The 17,939-nt window shown below is 49.5% G+C and overlaps 1 protein-coding gene across 8 annotated transcripts in view; it reads right to left on the bottom strand.

The window, feature by feature from the left end:
* Positions 1-2,068: 2,068 nt before the first annotated feature.
* The window catches only part of VRK3 (VRK serine/threonine kinase 3), a 37,656-nt gene continuing 21,785 nt past the window's right edge, over positions 2,069-17,939 (bottom strand). For 3 of the 8 annotated variants that reach the window (XM_007492258.2, XM_056796514.1, XM_056796512.1), the window contains 3 exons: positions 16,713-16,771; positions 15,626-15,774; positions 7,810-8,904 (listed from right to left, as the gene is read on the bottom strand). In XM_007492258.2, coding sequence (XP_007492320.2) covers positions 15,629-15,774; positions 16,713-16,771 — 205 coding nt within the window. In that variant the 3' untranslated portion in view covers positions 7,810-8,904; positions 15,626-15,628. Of the gene's footprint in view, positions 6,441-7,809; positions 8,905-14,912; positions 15,515-15,625; positions 15,775-16,712; positions 16,772-17,939 lie in introns of those variants that run through there. The other 5 variants (XM_007492257.2, XM_056796513.1, XM_007492259.2 and 2 more) reach the window with 4 other exon arrangements.

The raw sequence follows: 17,939 nt of genomic DNA, 5'->3' as shown, positions 1-17,939 counted from the left end.
TCCCTAGCTCTTACCACACTTCTGCTTTGGAACTAATACAGAGTATTGATTCCAAAATGGAAGTTAAGGGGTTAATTTTTTTTTTTCATCAATATTCATTAGGAAAATTGAACTATAGCTTTTGTTCTTTATTTTACCTCTTCCTGATTTAGGTATCAGTACTATATTTGTGTTATAAAAGGAATTTGGATAAATTCTCTGATTTTTCCAAGTAGTTTACGTATTATTGGATTTAGTTGTTCTTTGACTGTTTGGTAGAATTCACCTGTGAATTTATTTGGTCCTGTGCCTTTTTCTTAGGGAATTCTTTGATGGTTTGTCTAATTTCTTTTTCTATGATGGAGTTGTTTAAGAATCCTTTTTCCTCTTGTTAATCTGGGTAGTTTATATATTTTTAAAAATATTAATCTATTTCACTTTGATTGTCAAATTTATTTTTTCTAATCATGAAGTATTTTTATTTTTATTCATTTAAAATTTTTTTTAATTTAAAATATTTTTCTATGTTTACATGATTCATTTTCTTTCTCTCCTTTTTTCCCTCCCCCTTCCCAGAACCAACAAGCAATTCCACTGGGTTGTACAAATGTTATCATTTGATACCTATTTCCATATTATTCATTTTTGCTATAAAGTGATTTTTTAAAGGCCTAAACCCCAAATGACATCCCCATATATACATGTCATCACATGAGTGATGTCATATGTTTTGCTTTTGCATTTCTACTCTTGTTCTTTCTCTCAATGTGGATACATTCTTTCCCATAAGTCCTTCAGGAGAATCCTGCCTAATTCCATTGCTATTAGTAGCAAAGTCCATTACATTCAATTGTACCACAGAGTATCCGTCTCTGTGTACAATGTTGTCCAGGTTCTGCTCCTTTCGCTCTGCATCACTTTCTGGAGGTTGTTCCAGTCTCCATGGAATTCCTCCACCTTATTATTCCTTTTAGCACAATAATACCACAATTTGTTCAGCCATTCCCCAATTGAAGGGCATCCCCTCATTTTAACCATGAATATTCTTGTACATGTCTTTTTCCTTATTATTTCTTTGGGGTACAAACCCAGCAGTGCTATGGCTGGATCAAAGGGTAGACATTCTTTTATCGCCCTTTGGGCATAGTTCCAAATTGCCCTCCAGAATTGTTGGATCAATTCACAACTCCATCAGCAATGCATTAGTGTACCAGTTTTGCCACATCTCCTCCAGCATTACTTTCTGTTGCTGTCATGTTAGCCAATCTGTTAGATGTGAGGTGATACCTCAGAGTTGTTTTGATTTGCATCTCTCTGATTATAAGAGATTTAGAACACTTTTTCATGTGCTTTTTAATAGTTTTGATTTCTTTAACGGAAAATTGCCTATTCATGTCCCTTGCACATTTATCAACTGGAGAATGACTTTTTTGTACAATTGATTTAGCTCCTCATATGTTTGAGTAATTAGACCTTTGTCAGAGGTTTTTGTTATAAAGATTTTCCCCCCCAATTTGTTGCTTCACTTCTAATTCTGGTTCCATTGGTTTTGTTTGTACAAAAAAACTTTTTAATTTAATGTACTCAAAATTATTCATTTTACATTTTGTAATATTTTCTATCTCTTGCTTGGTCTTAAAATCTTTCCTTTCCCACAGATCTTACAGGCATACTAGTCTATGTTGGGCTAATTTGTTTATGACTTCCCTCTTTATATTTAAGTCATTTACCCACTCTGAGTTAATCTTGGTATTGTGAGGTGTTGATCTAAGCCTAATCTCTCCCATACTGTTTTCCAATTCTCCCAGCAGTTTTTGTCAAACAGTGGGTTCTTGTCCCAAAATCTGGGATCTTTGGGTTTATTCAAATTTATTGACAGATGGTTGGGCAAACAACTCTCAATCGTTTCTTTAATTTCTTCTTCATTGGTCGTAAGTTCACTTTTTTCATTTTTGATACTGGTAATCTGGTTTTCTTCTTTCTTTTTTTTAATCAAACCAACCAATATTTTTTCTATTGTATTTTCCACAAAACCTTGTTTTTCTTCTTATTAGTTCAATGGTCTTCTTTAATTTTTATTAATCTCTTCTTTGATTTCAGGATTTCCAATTTGGTGTTTAATTGAGAATTTAAAATTTGTTCTTTTTCTAGCTTTTTTAGTTGCAGGCCCAATTCATTGATCTGCTCTTCCTCCATTTTTTTTTTCTTTTTCGGATGTAAGCATTTAGAGATATACATTTCCCCCTAAGTACAGCTTTGGCTGCATCCCATAAAAATTTGCCCACAAACTTTGAAAAAAAAAATAAATCTTTACCTTCCATCTTAGAATCAATACTATGTATTGGTTCCAAGACAGAAGAGTGGTCAGGGCTAGGCAATGGGGGTTAAGTGACTTGTCCAGGGTCACACAGCTAGGCAGTGACCGAGGCCAAATTTGAACCCAGGACCTCCCCATCTCTGGGCCTGGTTCTCAATCTCCTGAGCCACCCTGCTGCCCCCAAACTTTTTAAAAATAAATTATATTGGTATCTTTTGTCTTCACATTGCTTATGATGCTGACTGCAACAAGACAATTCAGTGCTGCCTTTGGAAATGCTTGCCTTGGTCCTAGTGCCCAGTCTCATGGCATCCATGGACCGTCCAGCCCAGCCTCCTTGTGAGAAACGGTCTGCAGGAGCTTGGGCCCCTGGCCGAAGGCACCACAGTGGGAGGGAGCTCGGAGTCGGACCTTAGCCCGCTGATAACAGAGGGTGGGCTGAGAAGGCCATCAAGAGGCAGTTTGGCAATGGCTGAACGGAGCACCCACTCTCACCACGCAGGCCCGTATGGCTTCGTCTACCACAGAGCAGCATCTTTAACAAACAGATGTTTGGCTGCTTGATTGATTCTCTTTTTCAATGTGATGCCCACTGGCTCTCTCGAGCAGAACATGTTGGCCAGGTTGGGAAATGCCGGGCTCATTCGGCACCCCTAGACCCGCCCCCGCCCCGGCAGCCTCAGAAGGCGTGATGGATGACTGTAGAGAGCAGGTCGAAGGCTTTCGGGTTTCCTCAACATCATGGCGGCCGTTTCCTTTCTTCTACTGGGGCTCTTGCAGTAACAGCAACAATGTAGGATCAGCTGTGAATGACGTGATTCCTATCCACAATGCAAGGCTCTGGGACAGCTGCAGGCGCCTCATGACAAAAGACTGTCCAGCACCATAGAAAGGGCTGGCGCAGGAGTCTAATGCAGACGGGAGCCGCGGATGTTTCTCTAGTGCGCCTTCTTTTAAACGTGACGAACCCATGTTAGTACTTTTGTCTGACAACTCGCGTACCACCTAGATCCTATTCCGGCCTTCTTGGGGGGAGGGAGGGAGAGAACAAAGACCACAAAGGGTCAGAAAACAGCGACTAAAAATGGTATTGTTAGGCAACCTGGAAACATTCTACAGGCATCATCCCTTCTTTGTGGGGCATAACACTCGCATGCCACGGGTGGCCCGGCCACTTCCCCATCCGTGGCTACCTACTTTCCTTCCAGTTTCTTGCGACCACAAAAAGTGCCCATATAATTACTTGCATACAGACGGTGTCTTCCCCTTTCTTTGAGTTCTTTGGGATATACCCAAAGCTGTATCACTGGGTGAAAGGGTACATCTGGATCTATCGATGTAATTCCATGTTTTCTCTAACCTTCCATTCAATATTGTGCAACAGAAGAGGGATAAGGGCTAGGCAATGGGGGTGAAGGGACTTGTGCAGGGTCACAGTTAGAAAGTGTCTGAGGCCAGATTTGAACCCAGGACCTCCCATCATCGTGCCTAGTTCTCAATCTGCTGAGTCACCCAGCTGCCCTGATTCCGTGATCTTTGGGAGCTTCTGGAGTCCCGCTTTGAAAGAGAAAGCGAACGAGGCTACCCCTTGCCAGCTTACTGTAGGAAAAGACTTGGAAGAATCCGACATCCATCATGGCCCCATCCTCAGCTTGTTCTCCTGAAGTCTTCAGCGAAGACCTAGGCCTCTCATTCCCCCGGGAGAGCTCCTTCACCCTGTGTTCTCCAGTATATACTCTCCTCTGTACCTTTCTCTGCTTTCTCTTTGGAGAAAGGGGGTTCATCTCTATTTGCTATGGGTTCTTTGTAGAACTGCATCCAATGGGAAAGGAGTTCAATGGGGTCTTCCTCTTCCCCAAGGGCGAACATTGATCAGAAGTTGGCTTGAACCTACAAACTGCATCTCCTAGAATAACCGTATCGAAGGGAGCAGATAGGAATCATTCTAGCCCTGGCCCCTTTCTCTCTGAGGAGAGCAGTACGGTTGTCTCTGGGCCCCTCCTGACAGGAATGAGTCTCCACTGGAAAAGGGTTGGGGAGAAGAGGGTGGAAACGTCTCCTGCCTCCTTTTAGCCCACAGAAGGAACACTCTCATGCTGCCGGTGGGCAACAGCCCAACTCACTTCAGTTGATTCAACATTATTTGGTTCAGAGGAAAGAGCCCTGTGCTCCCAATAGAAAAGAGAAGTGTGGAGACGGGAGATCTGTGTTCAAATTCCACCTCTCGTGCTGACCACCTGTGTGGGTTGGAGCCAGTCAGTGACTCAGCTTTCAGATTCCTCACATGAAAGATGCAAAGGGGGCAAACTGGATGACTTTCCAGCTGGAGTTTGTGGTGCTTTGCTTTCCAGAGCAATTCTAATAATCCACAAATCCCACAATTGCACATTAGCAAATGTTCCTGCCTTGTCCCAGTCCCTCCAACATTTGTCCTTTTTGTCTTTTATCATCTGTGCCATTCCAGTGAGGCAAAGCAATCCTATTCTCATGTACATTCCTCTCACTGTTATTTAATGAACCACACTTCATATGGGATTGTCCAGAGTGCATTTCTTCTCTTTAAGGAATGCACATTGTTTGTTCTTCTTTACTTACAGATAGATAGATGATGAATGGATGGATTGATGGATGGATGGATGGATGGATGGATGGATTGGTGGATGGGTGGGTGGGTGGATGGATGGATGGATGGATGGGTGGATAGGTGGATGATGAGCGAATGGATTGATGGGTGGGCAGATGGATGGATGGATGGATAGATGATGGGTGGGTGGGTGGGTGGATGGATGGATGGATGGGTGGATGGATGAATGGGTGGATGGATGGATGGATGGATGGATGGATGGATGGGTGGGTGGGTGGATGGATGGATAGATGGATGATATTGCATGTCACCTGTTAGAATGTGAGCTCATGAACCAGGATGTTGGAATAGCAGGAAGCTGTGCAGCAAGCCCCTCTCTGCTCCCATCTCCACCAAGTCAATCCAGTAAATTCCCCCAGACCAAATCTGAATGGAACAAACCAAGGAAAACCACAGAGAATCATGCTTCCAGCTCAGGTCAGACCAGATGACAACCTGAGCCATCTCAGGACACTGGGGATAGGTTCTGGCCAGGAATATTCTGTGTGAAGCACTCCCGGGCAGGAAGAGGCCCATGGTTCAGCATAAAGGGCCTAAATGTGGGTAGGGCATGACTGGCAGTGGTTCTGTCACTCTGCTGGCACTGGTTACTCCTGTAAGGAACCCTAAACTGAAAACTTCCCCAAATATCACAGCCCAAATCCAGAGCTTCCATCACGAAGAAAATAGATTGCAAACAGCCCAAAGAAAGAATTTAGCAACCCGGGAGCTGTAGTCAGCATCATACAGGATTTGGTAGCTGCTGCCTGAAGAGAGTGGAGAGCCTGGAATTAGATATTCCAGAAGGCAAAGAAGGTTTCCATCAAGAATAATGAGTCCAGCAAAACTGAGTATTGTTCCAGCCAGGAAAATGGATCTTTAGTGAAAGAGGACTTCCCAGCTCTTCTCCGGCAAAGACCATGACTATATAGAAATCTGAAGTGCAAACACAGGAATGAATAGAAACACGATCAACATGAAGGAACACTCGGAGCTAAACAAACTGCTCCTATTCCAATTGGGGAAATATACTTGTGTCCCATTGAACCCCAGCATCAGCATGGATCACAAGGGGGGATCTAATTAGATAGAAGGCCAGGAGTGGTTCTGCTGTGTCTTAAACTTATTTTTTAAGCCCCTACCTTCTGATACCTCCTAGCTGTGTGACCCTGGACAAGTCACTTAACTCCCATTGCTTAGCCCTTACCGCTTTTCTACACACAGTGTTTATTCTAAGACAGAAAGTGAGAGTTTAAAGAATAAATAAGAGGTGGAATGAGACCCCTGTTCTGGACACAGTGGTCCTATAGGGGTTGGGTTTTAGTTCTCTCCCAGGATGGGAGTAAGTACAAATGGGTAAATCAGTCCAGTGTAGATGACTGGGAACAGAACATGGCAGGGTCAGTCTTTCCAAAGGGTGGGGAGCTCTCCAAATGCTTACTGCCCTTTAGTTCTCTGAGGCGAATTCTCTGGGCCACTCCAGACAAGTCTCTCCCGTTCTCTTGGACTCAGTTTCCCCATCTGCAAAGAAAGGGCATTAGTTAATTCCAAAGACCCAAGCTTCTAGGATTCTCCTGGAGAGCCTCATGGGATTACTTAATCTGCATAAATCCGCCCTAGGGAGGTTCTGAGGAGTGGAAGGGGGCCATGGATACGGGAAGATTCCTGGACATGCACAGAAGCAAGTGGGTAGCCCAGGAGGCGAAGCCGACCACCTAGAACTATGTTTCCCAGAAGACGCTGGGGCAAATTTTCTTTCTTTTAATAACCCCTCCCTTCTGTCTTAGAGGCCCTACTATGTGTCGGGTCCAAGGCAGAAGAGCGGTTCGGGCTAGGCAATGGGGGTTAAATGATTTGCTAGGAAGTGTCTGAGATCAGATCTGAACCCAGGACCTCCTGTCTCCAGGCCCGGCTCCATCCCACGGGGCTGCCCCAGGTGGGACCAATTTCTTGGGCAGCCTCAGTGGGCTGAAAGCGTGAGGAAGGCGGAGCCTGAGGCCGGCGGTGGGCGGGGTCTGTCCCCTCCTCGGCTTCCATGGGGGGGGGGGGGGGGGAGGAGTCTCCCTATTCCCGGCTGCCGGGGTCCAGGCTGAGCCCGGAGGTGAGTCCTCGCTCCCGGACAGCCTCGCGTCTCTAGGGGGTACCCCTGGGCGCGGTCCGCGGCCTCAGTTTCCTCCTCTGTAAAAGGGGCTGCGGTGAGCGCAGGGTGGGGGTGGGGCTGAGCCGGCCTCCCGGGATTTTGATGTGGAGCTCTGGGGAGCCGGGCGAGGCTGGAAGGACTTCTTGGGGCCTTGGAAGCCCCCGACTCACTTTACTCATCTGTAAAATGGGCGGGGAGGGAGGTCCGCCGCTGTCCCTGAGGGAGGGCTGCCCGGCCGGGCGGAGGGCGCCGAGGGGGCAGAAGGAGAAGGCGGCCTCCGAGCCTTGGGTGCTGATCCAAGCCCGGTGGAGGCTCCCTCTGCCCTCCGGGGCCTCAGCCTCCAGGCCCGACCTCTAATGCGCGGCATCGGCATCGCCATTCCTCCAGCCGACCCGAACCCCAGCCCGAGGGGGCCGAGATGGCGCGGGCCGCTGAGGAGGAGCTGCGCTTCTGACAGACACCAGGGGCACCCGCAGGCCAGGCCGTGGGACCCTGAGCGAGTCACTTCCTGGGAGGCCTGGGGAGGGCTCCGAGCCGAAGTGGGGGACAGAGAAGTAGCGGGAAGGGGTGGCGCCCCTAAAGCTCGTGAGGAAGAGCCGAGTTCAAGTTCCGCCTCCGACAGCTCCTGGCTGTGAGCGGAACCAGAGGAGGCCCCAGACTCGGGGTCCCTGAGCATCCGGGAACCCAGGACCCCCCTCCGCACTGAACCCCACCAGCGAGTGCCCCAGGGCCAAAGAACAACACGAGGACCCTCGGCCAGATTCTGTTTATTCCCCTTTTGGCTCCAAAATGACAACAGCAGCCCCGGAGGAGGCGGCCCCCCAGCCGCACAGAGGAGGCGAGCCCAACTTCTAAAAGAATCATCAAAGCAGCCCCGGGAAACGGGGCAATAAGCCATCTTGAGAGAAAAAATGAAGGTAGAATTAAGGATCTGCAGCCCCGAGTTCCAATCCAGCCTCAGACGCGTGCCCGCCCTGTTGGCCTCAGTTTAAAGGCCAGAGGAGGAAACGGCCAGCGGCCTGGGGCCGGACACCTGCGGGACTGACCACCGAGCTCCCAAGGCCTCCAAGGACAGCACCTCAGCCAGCCCTCTCTGAAGCCCCCCCTCGGGGGCTCCACAGGAGCCCCCCTCGGCTCGGCCTCCTGTGATTCCGGGCGGTTCTGCAGAAGTGCTTAGGAAGGGCTGGCGGGAGCCCACGACGTCCGTCCCGCTTTCACTCTGCGTCATCCTCCCGGCACGGATGCAGAGGAGTCGCCTTTGGGTGCTGCTTCCGTCCTCTGGGCCAGTGGCTCGGGCGGTCCATAAGCCTCCTTGGTGGCTGCAGCCGCGGGCAGAGCCTCTTTTCCCCTCCGCCCTCCCCACGCCGGAGCTTGGTGGCTCCTGGTTCTTTGGGGCTCATGTCGATGTCGAGGCGGGTCCCAGCTCGGGCGGAGTGGGGCAGCCATGGCAGGAATGACGGGACAGTGGGCAGAGCCACCTCCGGACGAGAGGCAGCCCCCCGGGGGCTCTGGGGTTGGGGCACAGCCACCAGCAGACCAGTCAAATGTGCAGCCGCACCCCGAGGGTCTGAGCTGGGCCTTGGCGCCGTGGGACCCCGGGACCCCGGCCAAGCGTGCCGTCCCCCGGGGGGACAAAATGGCCCCGGGGATGCCCCACTTGGAGCAGGCTCCTCCGGCACTGTGGCTTCCACGGATCCCAGAGATCTAGCGGGAGGGGATCAGACGTCACGTCGCCCAAGATCTAAGAACAAGCCTTCTGGGGGGACTTCTAAATGGCTCCTAAGTGGCTGGGGGGCCTCCACACTTCCCAGTGGCTTCAGCCTGTCTTCCAAAGCCCTTTTTGATCTGAAAGACAAGAAAAGGGGCCACTGTTAGTTCCTGGATGGGGCTTCGTGCCGGGTTCAGCCGTCCATCCAAGGCTCATTCTCTCTCCCAGAAGGGCAGGGATCCCGTTGGGAACACTCGGGTTAGAGGGGCCAGGCACAGCCCGTCTAGTCGAGACGTTCTGCTCCCCGGGAGGCGGCCTTCTCTGCACAAGGGGACCCCCGACCCCAGAGCACCACAGGGCCTTCGAAGGCATCTTTCTGGGCTAACCGGGCAGGCCATCTGCAGATTGGACGAGCAAGTTTCCGATCTCATCCCAGCTGAGGAGCAGAATGAAGCCCAAGGACGGGACTCCGGGCACCACAGAGGAGGCGTCAGGAGGCAGCCGAGCCCCCCTCCAGAGAGGAGCCTTAGACGACATCGAGTCCGACCTCCTAGCTCAGCCGCAGTGCCCTGAGTGGGTCGCACGCCTCTTACTCCCACTGTCCTCCACTCCGCCAATCCATTTTCTCCCCTCTGCGGAAGCTCTGCTGTCATCTGCTGAAATCCTAACCATCCATTAGGGACCAGCCATGGGGCCGCTGGCGGCTAAGTGGCACAGTGGAGAGCGCTGGACTCGGAGTCAGGAACTCTTCTTCCTGAGTTCAAATTGGCCTCAGATACTTCTGTGATCCTGAGTAAGCCCCTTAACCCTATTTGCCTCAGTTCCTCACCTGCAAAATGAGCTAGCGAAGGAAATGGCGAACCACTCCTGTATCTCTGCCAACAAAATCTCAAATGGCGTCACAAAGAATTGTAAAAAAACTGAAAAATGGCAGAACAACATGGGACCATTTCCTCCAGGAAGTCTTCCCAGATACCCCAAATTGGAATTGATTTCTACTTCAGGGAAGCCTCATTTCTATCTTCTGCAATTGCCTTATCTCATTAAAAAAAAAAAGAAAACCTTACCTTCTGTCTTAGTATAAATTCTAATACAGAAGAGTCACAAGAGCTAGGCGATGAGTTAAGTGACTTGTCCAGGGTCACACAGCTAGGAAGTGTCTGAGGTCATATTTGAGCCCAGATCTTCCTGACTTCAGGTCTGGCACTCTATGCACGGTACCATCTAACTGTTCTCCATGAGAATTGGAACTTTTTATGCATAGGGTCTCTAAGTTTTCAATGTATATTCTAAGCCACAGGGCTAATGGGATCACTTTCTTGCTTAGTAAGCTCCACTGGCTCCCTGTTTTTTGAGGATCTAATGTAAAGCTCTTCGCAAGTTGGCTCCAACCTCGTCATCTAGGCTGAGCACATAAGATTCTGTCATGCTTTTTTGTCCAGCCAAACTGGTGTTCTCACTGTTCTTCACACAGGACATTCCATCTCCCAGCTCTGTGACTTTGCGGAACAACTGCTACGCCTGGAATATATCTAGACCTGGCCTCAGAGTCAAGGAGAACATATCCCTCTGAAGGAATGTTAATTCCCTGAAGGCAGGGACTATTTCATTTCTGTATCCCTAATACACAGTAGGTACTTAAATTCTCATTTGAGTGAGTGAAGCCAGTGTCTTCATTCTCTTTCTCAAGCGCACAGCACGAGGACTAGCACATAGAAAGGACTTTGATCTTTGTTGTCCAACCTCTTACCCCATGCAGAAGTCAACTCATGAAAAAAGGAATCAGATTTCAGAGCTGAAAGGAACCTTAGAGGTCATCTAGACCATACTTGAAGCCCAAGGCCCCTGTTGAGCCACCGTTATCCAGCTTCTGCTTAAAGACCTTCCAGTGTCCGAGCTCACTACTTCCCACTGCAATCTGGCCCATGGTCAGACAACTCCGTTAGAAAATTCTTCCTTATATTATTCTGTAATCAGTGAAATGTCTCCATTGTGGTTCTGTGCTCTGAACCCAAAAGGTCAAGTCCAATTCCTCTGCCCACTGACCACCCTTCAGAAGTGTTGTTCATACATTTGCAGTCCTGTCCAACTCTTTGGTATCCTATTTGGGGTTTTCTTGCTAAAGATACTGGGGTGGTTTACCACTTCCCTCTCCAACTCCTTTTATAGGTGAGGAAACTAAGGCCAATAGTGTTAAGTGACTTGGCCAGGGTCATACATCTGGTATGAGTCTGAGGCCAGAAGAGAAGTTTTCCTGACAACAGGCCCAGCACACTATTCTCTGTGCCACCTAGCTGCCCCTTCAAATACCTGAAGACAACACTCCTGCCCCCTAACCTCTTCCAAGGCTTCTCTCCTTTGGGCTCAACTTTTGTTCCTTTCTCTAATCTTCAAACAAGCTGGTCACCGTCTTCTTTGCCATCCTCTGACATTCCACTTTGTCAATGACTTCCTAACGTGTGGCTCCCGACCTAGACAGTTCCCCAGATGAAGTATGGCCAAGGGAATGACAGTGGGACCGTCATGTCTTTCAAAGCATTAATAGGACCACCTCTCAACATCAGGCCTCACTATGGAACAGAAGGGGTAACTACCAGTGCCATAAAGACAGCTAGTTGGCACGGTGGCCTGAGCACTGGACTTGGAATCAGGTCAAATATGGCCTTGGATCCTTCCTACCTGTGTGACCCTGAGCAAGTCACTGGTGGAGACGGTAATGGCAAACCACTCCAGTATCTCTGCCAAGAAAACCCCAAACAGGGTCACGGAGAATGAACAACAAACCGATGGCAGAAAGCTTTCCAGAGCTGAAACACTGAAACAATGTTCAGGGAGCATCATAACTATGGGGTTGTTTTTAACGTCTTGATGGAGAAGAGGGCCAAAAAGACCCTACATGCACGTCACTAAACATGCTTGCTTAGAGATATGCCTCCAAGCCAGCCAGCCTCCACACTAAGGGGTTGCTGTGGGACCATAGCCAAGTCTCTCAGCCTCTCTTAGATTTAGCTTCCTCATCCGTAAAATTAGTATAAAGGTACCTGCCTACTTTGGGGTTGTCAGGAAGCTTGAACAAAATTGTGTAAAGTGTTCTGCACCCCTTAAAGTGCTAGATAAAAGCTCAAGTATTATGGAATCACTGGACTGTTGATAATTTAAATAGGCAAGACTTAAGAGAAGGGAGAGAGATGAGCGTGAGCATGGATTGGATGCTGCTCTTATGAGTGGACAGGAGGGGGCAGGTAGGTGGCTTGGGGCAAAAAGGACCAGGCCTGGAGATGAGAGGTCCTGGGTTCAAATATAGCCTCACATACTTTCTAACTGTGTGACCCAAGGCAAGTCACTTACCCTCTGACTACCACTATTTCATCAATTGTAAGATGTAGATAAAAATAGTATCTACTTTCCAGCCCTGTTGTGAGATGAAAAGAGGTCATGTCAGAAAAAGGGGAAGGTAGGTAGCACAGTGAATAGGGCACCAGGCCGGAGTCAGGAGTCACTTAAGCCTGGCTGCCTAGCCCTTACCAGTCATCTGTCTTGGAACTGATACTAAGACACAAAGTAAGGGTGTGAAAAAGAAACGTGCCAGCGATGCTGCTTGAGGAGATCTGTGATCTGATCGATGCAGACCTTCTTCCTTTCATGGGTGCATCCATGCCTTCTCATCTCATGCAACTGTTGTCTATGGTCTCCCATTAATCTCCCCGATGTGTCTAATTCAATATGCTGCAATCTTTCCTCTTAGTCTTTTGATATTCCACAGCGTACACTGGGATGTCCATTGGTCATCTTTCGCTCTCAATCTACTGACATTTTTTACACCAGGTCCGTGTTGTCTTCATTGTTCATACACTCTTCATGCCCACCACATCTCTCTTTGCTGCCTTTTGGGCATCCACCATGTAAGTTCTTTGGAGATTGTGGTGTTCTGGGATTCAGAGCTGTGTCGACAAGGGAAGAATGCTAACATTAGGAAGCTGGCTTTCTATGGGAATGGATCCCTTGGGATCACTGACAAGGTCACACAATTTCCCTAAAGCAATCTAGTCCATGCTTCTCCTCTTGCACAATTCCGGGCTCTTTCCATTGGCAGCACATGTACTAGTTCTGTGGGCTGTTCACAAAATGACGTGTCCTGGTCCAGATCATGGGTGGATGTCATCAATATGGCTTTTCTGGCATGGCTTCTTAGGTCAAACTCTTTGGATCGCAAAATGAGCTGGAGAAGGAAAGGCAAACCTCTAGCACTCTAAATGGGATCACCAAGGGTCAGACACTACCGAAAAGTGACTGTACAAGGGGCAGCTGGCTAGCTCAATGGATAGAGTGCCAGGGCTGGAGACAAGAGGTCCTAGTCAACTCTGGCTTCAGATACTTCCTAGATGTATGAACCTGGGCAAGTCACTTAACCTCCACTGCCTAGCCCTATTGCTCTTCTGCCTTAGAACCAATACTTAATACAGAAAATGAGGGTTTAAAGAAAAGAGTGGAAAAAAAAGACTGAACAATACCTACACTTTAGGGTTTGCAAAGAACTGCCTCACCTATGTTTTATCCGATGTGGTCCTCAGAACAACTCTGTGAGTTAGGGTGATACTGTCCCTACTTTACTCAAGGTCATAAAGCTAGTCAATGTCTGAGGCAGGATTTGAACTCGGGTCCAACACAATCCATTGTGCAGTTAAACATGCCCAATTCCTTTAATGCTCCTCATATGGGATCAACTCCAGGCCTTTTGCCATCCTGTGGACACTCTCCAGCTTATTCTTAATCTATGGCCCCCAGACCTGCGTCTAAGATCTCAGGAGTATGAAGAGGGCAGGGGGCAGGAGGCAGGGGGATTATCTCTGTTCTTGGGAGTTCTCTTTTCCTTCGTGCAGCTTTTTTGGTGCCACATCTAATGGCTGACTCAACTCGGGCTTGGGGTCCACTCTAGCCCCTGCTTGTCTTCCTTCAGACAAATTGCTGTCTAATCTTGCTCGACCCATCTTATACTTAGGACAAGTACTTTTGTCCTTTATCATCGGACTTTCCACGGAGATTCAGCCAAACGTCCATCATCCCGTTTTATGTTCGCTGTGATCGAGGCTGGCATTTCTGGACCTTGTTTAGATCGGCAAAGCACTTTACAAAGACCTCGTTTAGGCTTTACAGTACCAGTAGGAGGGAGGTGCTAGTATCTTCATTTACAGGTGAGATTCAGGGATGTGCTCAGTCACATAGCTGGTCGGTGCCTGAGGCAGGATTTGAACTCGGGTCTTCGAGACTCCCAAGTCCAGCACGCTTCTACCTCGGCGTCACCTGCATGCTTGGCGAGCAGGCCATTTCTGCCTTTATCCGAGTTACCGACAAAGGTGCCCACGGCTCCAGGGTCCAGCACGGCTCCCCCGGCCCCCATCAACGGCCTTCTGTGAAGCAGAGCCTCATCCCCGTCTCTCCACGTGAAGATGCTTTCTCAGAAGCTTGGCCGATGCCCAGAGAAACGACGCTTCCAGCGCTGCCTTGGCTGGCCGGCACGAGCCATTCCTGATCAAGTCTCGCCGGCTCTCGGGCGGCATTAGGGCTTCCCTTCCCAGAGATTCCCGCCCCGTCCTTTCCACGATCTGCTCCGGAATGGAGCCGAGCTCCGGCCTAGTGAAGATAGCCAGACCCGACGCCTCCCTCTTTGGCACCCGTGAACTTCTGCGATACACACGGAGTCCGTATCTCCTTTCCCAGGGAGGCAGATCCACCAGCCAGACTGCAGTTCCTGGAGGACAGGGACTGTGGGGGACTGACTTTGTATCCCTAGAAGCTAGGACACTGTCTGTTCATAAGAGATACTTGGTGCATCCTTGCTGAATTGAATCCTACTTAATGCTTGATAAGGGTGGCTGGGTGGAGTCAGGAAGAGGCTTCCCAGATGTGTGACCCTGGACAAGTCACTTGACTTTGCCTCAGTTTCCTCATCTATAAAATGAACTAGAAAAAGAAATGGCGAACTACTCCAGCATGTTTGCCAAGAAAACTCCAAATGGGGTCGCAAAGAGTCAATGTGGCTGAAAATGACTGAATAACAAAAGGATACTTGCTGCTTGATTGGTCTAAATTAGATTATGAGCTCCCTGAAGGCAAGTGTGACACGTAAAAATTCCAAGAGACTGTGTTCTGGGTAAGAAAATCAATTTATTGATCAGGAGCAATAATCAATAAATTAATTGGTCAATGATCTCTCTCAGGGATCAAAGATAAAGAAATGCAGCCTCGCAATTAAATGCAATTTTGGAAGCTCATCACTCAGCCTCCCCATGCCATCTCTAAGTGCCGAATAGCCACAGAAGGAGGCGATCCACCACTCTCTTGGACCTGCCTCGATTCCTTATCCCAAGTCCTGGCCTCTGATCAGGCCCCATTCGCCATTCACCCCATAGAGTCAAGGGCTCTGGCCTGCTGCTCAGACTCCCCTGGCCTACACGGACTTTCATATTTGCCAGGAAAGACAGAACACAGAATGCCCCTTTTCTGTCCCCCACGAGGGGAGATACTCGGGGTGGGCCAGGCCTCCAATTTGCCAGGAGCAAAAGAATGAGGTCTGAGGGATGAACCTGAGCCTCCATTCTGGGACCTTGAATAAAAAGCCGGAAATGGAGACAATCCAGTATGCCAGAAAGAAATCTCATCTCCTTTAAGTTGTAAGTCGCTCAGGGGCCGAGCATCCAGGGGGATACGCAGTACAAGTGTGATCGGTGCTGGTTACGAGACTTCTGGCTGATATGAGATAACGTTTAGTCTAGGCCAGCTGGCCAAAGTCAGCTGAGGGGAAACAGGCTCCCTGGGTGTTCTGTGGGCCCCTGCCAACCCCAAGTGCTTCGGCGTTACCTCTTAGACAGTCAGGAGGCTGATGGAGTCGTAGGGTTCAACACGGAGTTCTTTAAGAGCCGCCATCAAGACCGTCTCCAGCATGCCATAGTTGGGTTTCTCCTCATACTGGAGAGCCATTGCTGCATTCAGGTAGGTCTTCAGAGCTTCTGAAACAGAGAAGGACCCCATATTCCCAACCCCCCCAAAGAAGAAAGTCCTCAGGCCCAGAGAAGGGAAAGGACTTGCCCTCAGTTCCACAGTAACCAACTGGGAATTTTCTGAGCTGGACTGAGAGACTAGGATGAGTTCCCAGGTCCCTCTGAGCTCTGAATCCTGTGCCTGAGGATCTCAGAGCATCTGGGTCAACTTGACAGTTTTACAGATAAGGAAACTGAGTTCCAGAGAGGGGAGGAGCCATCCTTGCAGCCACCTCAGAAACCACAGGGGCCAGGCTCCTCCCTTTTCAGAGGGGTAATCCAGGCCCAGAGAGGAGAGGAGATGGGCCAACGTCATCCGGTTCTACCAGAGATTCTCTAGTCCATTTACCCCACTGCCAGAAGAGCTGAGGCCAAGAGAGGAAAGGAAGTCACCCAAAGGCACCAAGCACTGAGACTCCCAGAATGGTGGAGCTGGAAAGGAAGCTTAGAAGATGGCTAAAGCCTGAGCTGCCCATTTTCCTGGAGTGGAAGAGAAGACTCATAGCCTTGCAAGTGCAGGGGCCCTCCACCTTAGCTCACTTCATCTCCTTGGATTTAACAAGGAAGGCACGGAGGACCAGAGAGAAAGGGAGCAAACCCCAAGGCCCGACGGCCGAGTGCTCATTCCCTGCATTCAGTCCCAGAGAGCTAAGGTGATGAGAGGAAGCACTGGCTTGTCAAGACAGCCAGAGAGAACTGGGCTCCGGGAGAAGACCCATTTCCTAACCTGGGGAGGGGGAGCCTGAGGGCCCACGCTGCGTGCCTGTGACCCATGGCAGGTGAGCAGCACGTCGGCCCTAAGAGGGGCAGGGATCCCTACTGCTTTATCCGAGGGGGCGCTGGCCCTGGCCCACCCTGTCTTGGTCCAGAGCGGCCTCAGGCCCTGGCCTCCTCCCTTCCAAACCCACCTGGGGGCTTTCTTTGGCCACAGGACTGCCTCATGAGCTCAGCCACATTGTTCATGAACCTGTCAGACCAGAAAGACATGGTTTTTTCAAAACACGGGACAATCATTTATGGGAGACGACTCTTCCAGCTCTGATACTCTGTATGTCCTAAGAGCCTGGCCACACGCTCACCTTCCGTGTTTCTCTAGCTCACGCTCCTCGCCAAATCTAACACTTCACACTTTAAGGTAGGAAGTGTCTCCCCCTGACACTCAATGTTCCGAGGCCCTCGCCAGCTCGGACGCAGGCTTGTCCGTTAGGTAGTCTCCAGCCTCCCTTGATTCTCCGATGAACTCTGGTACCATTTTATGCAGTTCTACCAAGTGTGCCATTCCCCGGGGGCCTGAGATAACTTGGAACGTGCCATTCTACTCCAAGGGGCTGTTGTCATCCTTACAAGCTCCACGTTCCTGGGCACTTCGAAAAGGCCTTCCATTCATCTCTTTCCTCTCGCCTGCGCACCCTCGCCACCGCCCTGGGGGAGGCGCTACTGTTCATACCTGCCTCTACAAATCCTCCATCAGGCGTACTCTACCCACGTCTCCTTATTTGGTGTGCCTTTTCTCTTTCCAACACCTTCGGGCTTGGGTTGGTGGCGTAGAGTTGATTTTTCTGGGTTTATCTGCGAACTTGTGGCTTTGCCAAAGCTCCTGAATATCTCAGTGAACTCTTCTGCTGATTCACTTGGGTTTTCTAAACAAACCATCCTCTGCTTTCAGTTAGAGATATCGGAATTTTAGCTTTCTCTCCGGATTTTACCCAGTGAGGACTGCGAGGCCATTTTCCTTGGAACAACATTGTTTATTAACAGATGCGTGCATCTGCTAACAAAGAATGGCTCCTTCACTGATCTAAGCAAAAAGAGCAGAAGAGCAAGAAGAGGTCCTGGCTCGTGCTTGTAGAGGGACTTGTGTCCCCTTTCTGCTGGGTTTCACGGCTGGGGATCTCCTGCGCCAGGCCCCACTGGAGGCTGTTTTGAGAGAGAAGGTGGGCTTCGAGATCTCAACTCTTCCTTCATCACATCATCTCAGGAGGGTTGGGTCGTTGATAAGACCTGGAATACCCCCGCACATTCTGCCGCTGGCCAACCCCTGAACTTTAAGTGAGTTGAACATGGCTTCTCAGCCTACCCTTATTTTTTCGGCCAGGCCAGAGTTCACCATGGCTGGCCTGCTCTGAATTCTTTTT

The sequence above is a fragment of the Monodelphis domestica genome, chromosome 4 (genome assembly GCF_027887165.1).
Source record: "Monodelphis domestica isolate mMonDom1 chromosome 4, mMonDom1.pri, whole genome shotgun sequence".
NCBI lineage: Eukaryota > Metazoa > Chordata > Mammalia > Didelphimorphia > Didelphidae > Monodelphis > Monodelphis domestica.
The sequence above is the reverse complement of the archived record's forward strand: the minus strand, read 5'-3'. Positions and strand labels throughout refer to the sequence as shown.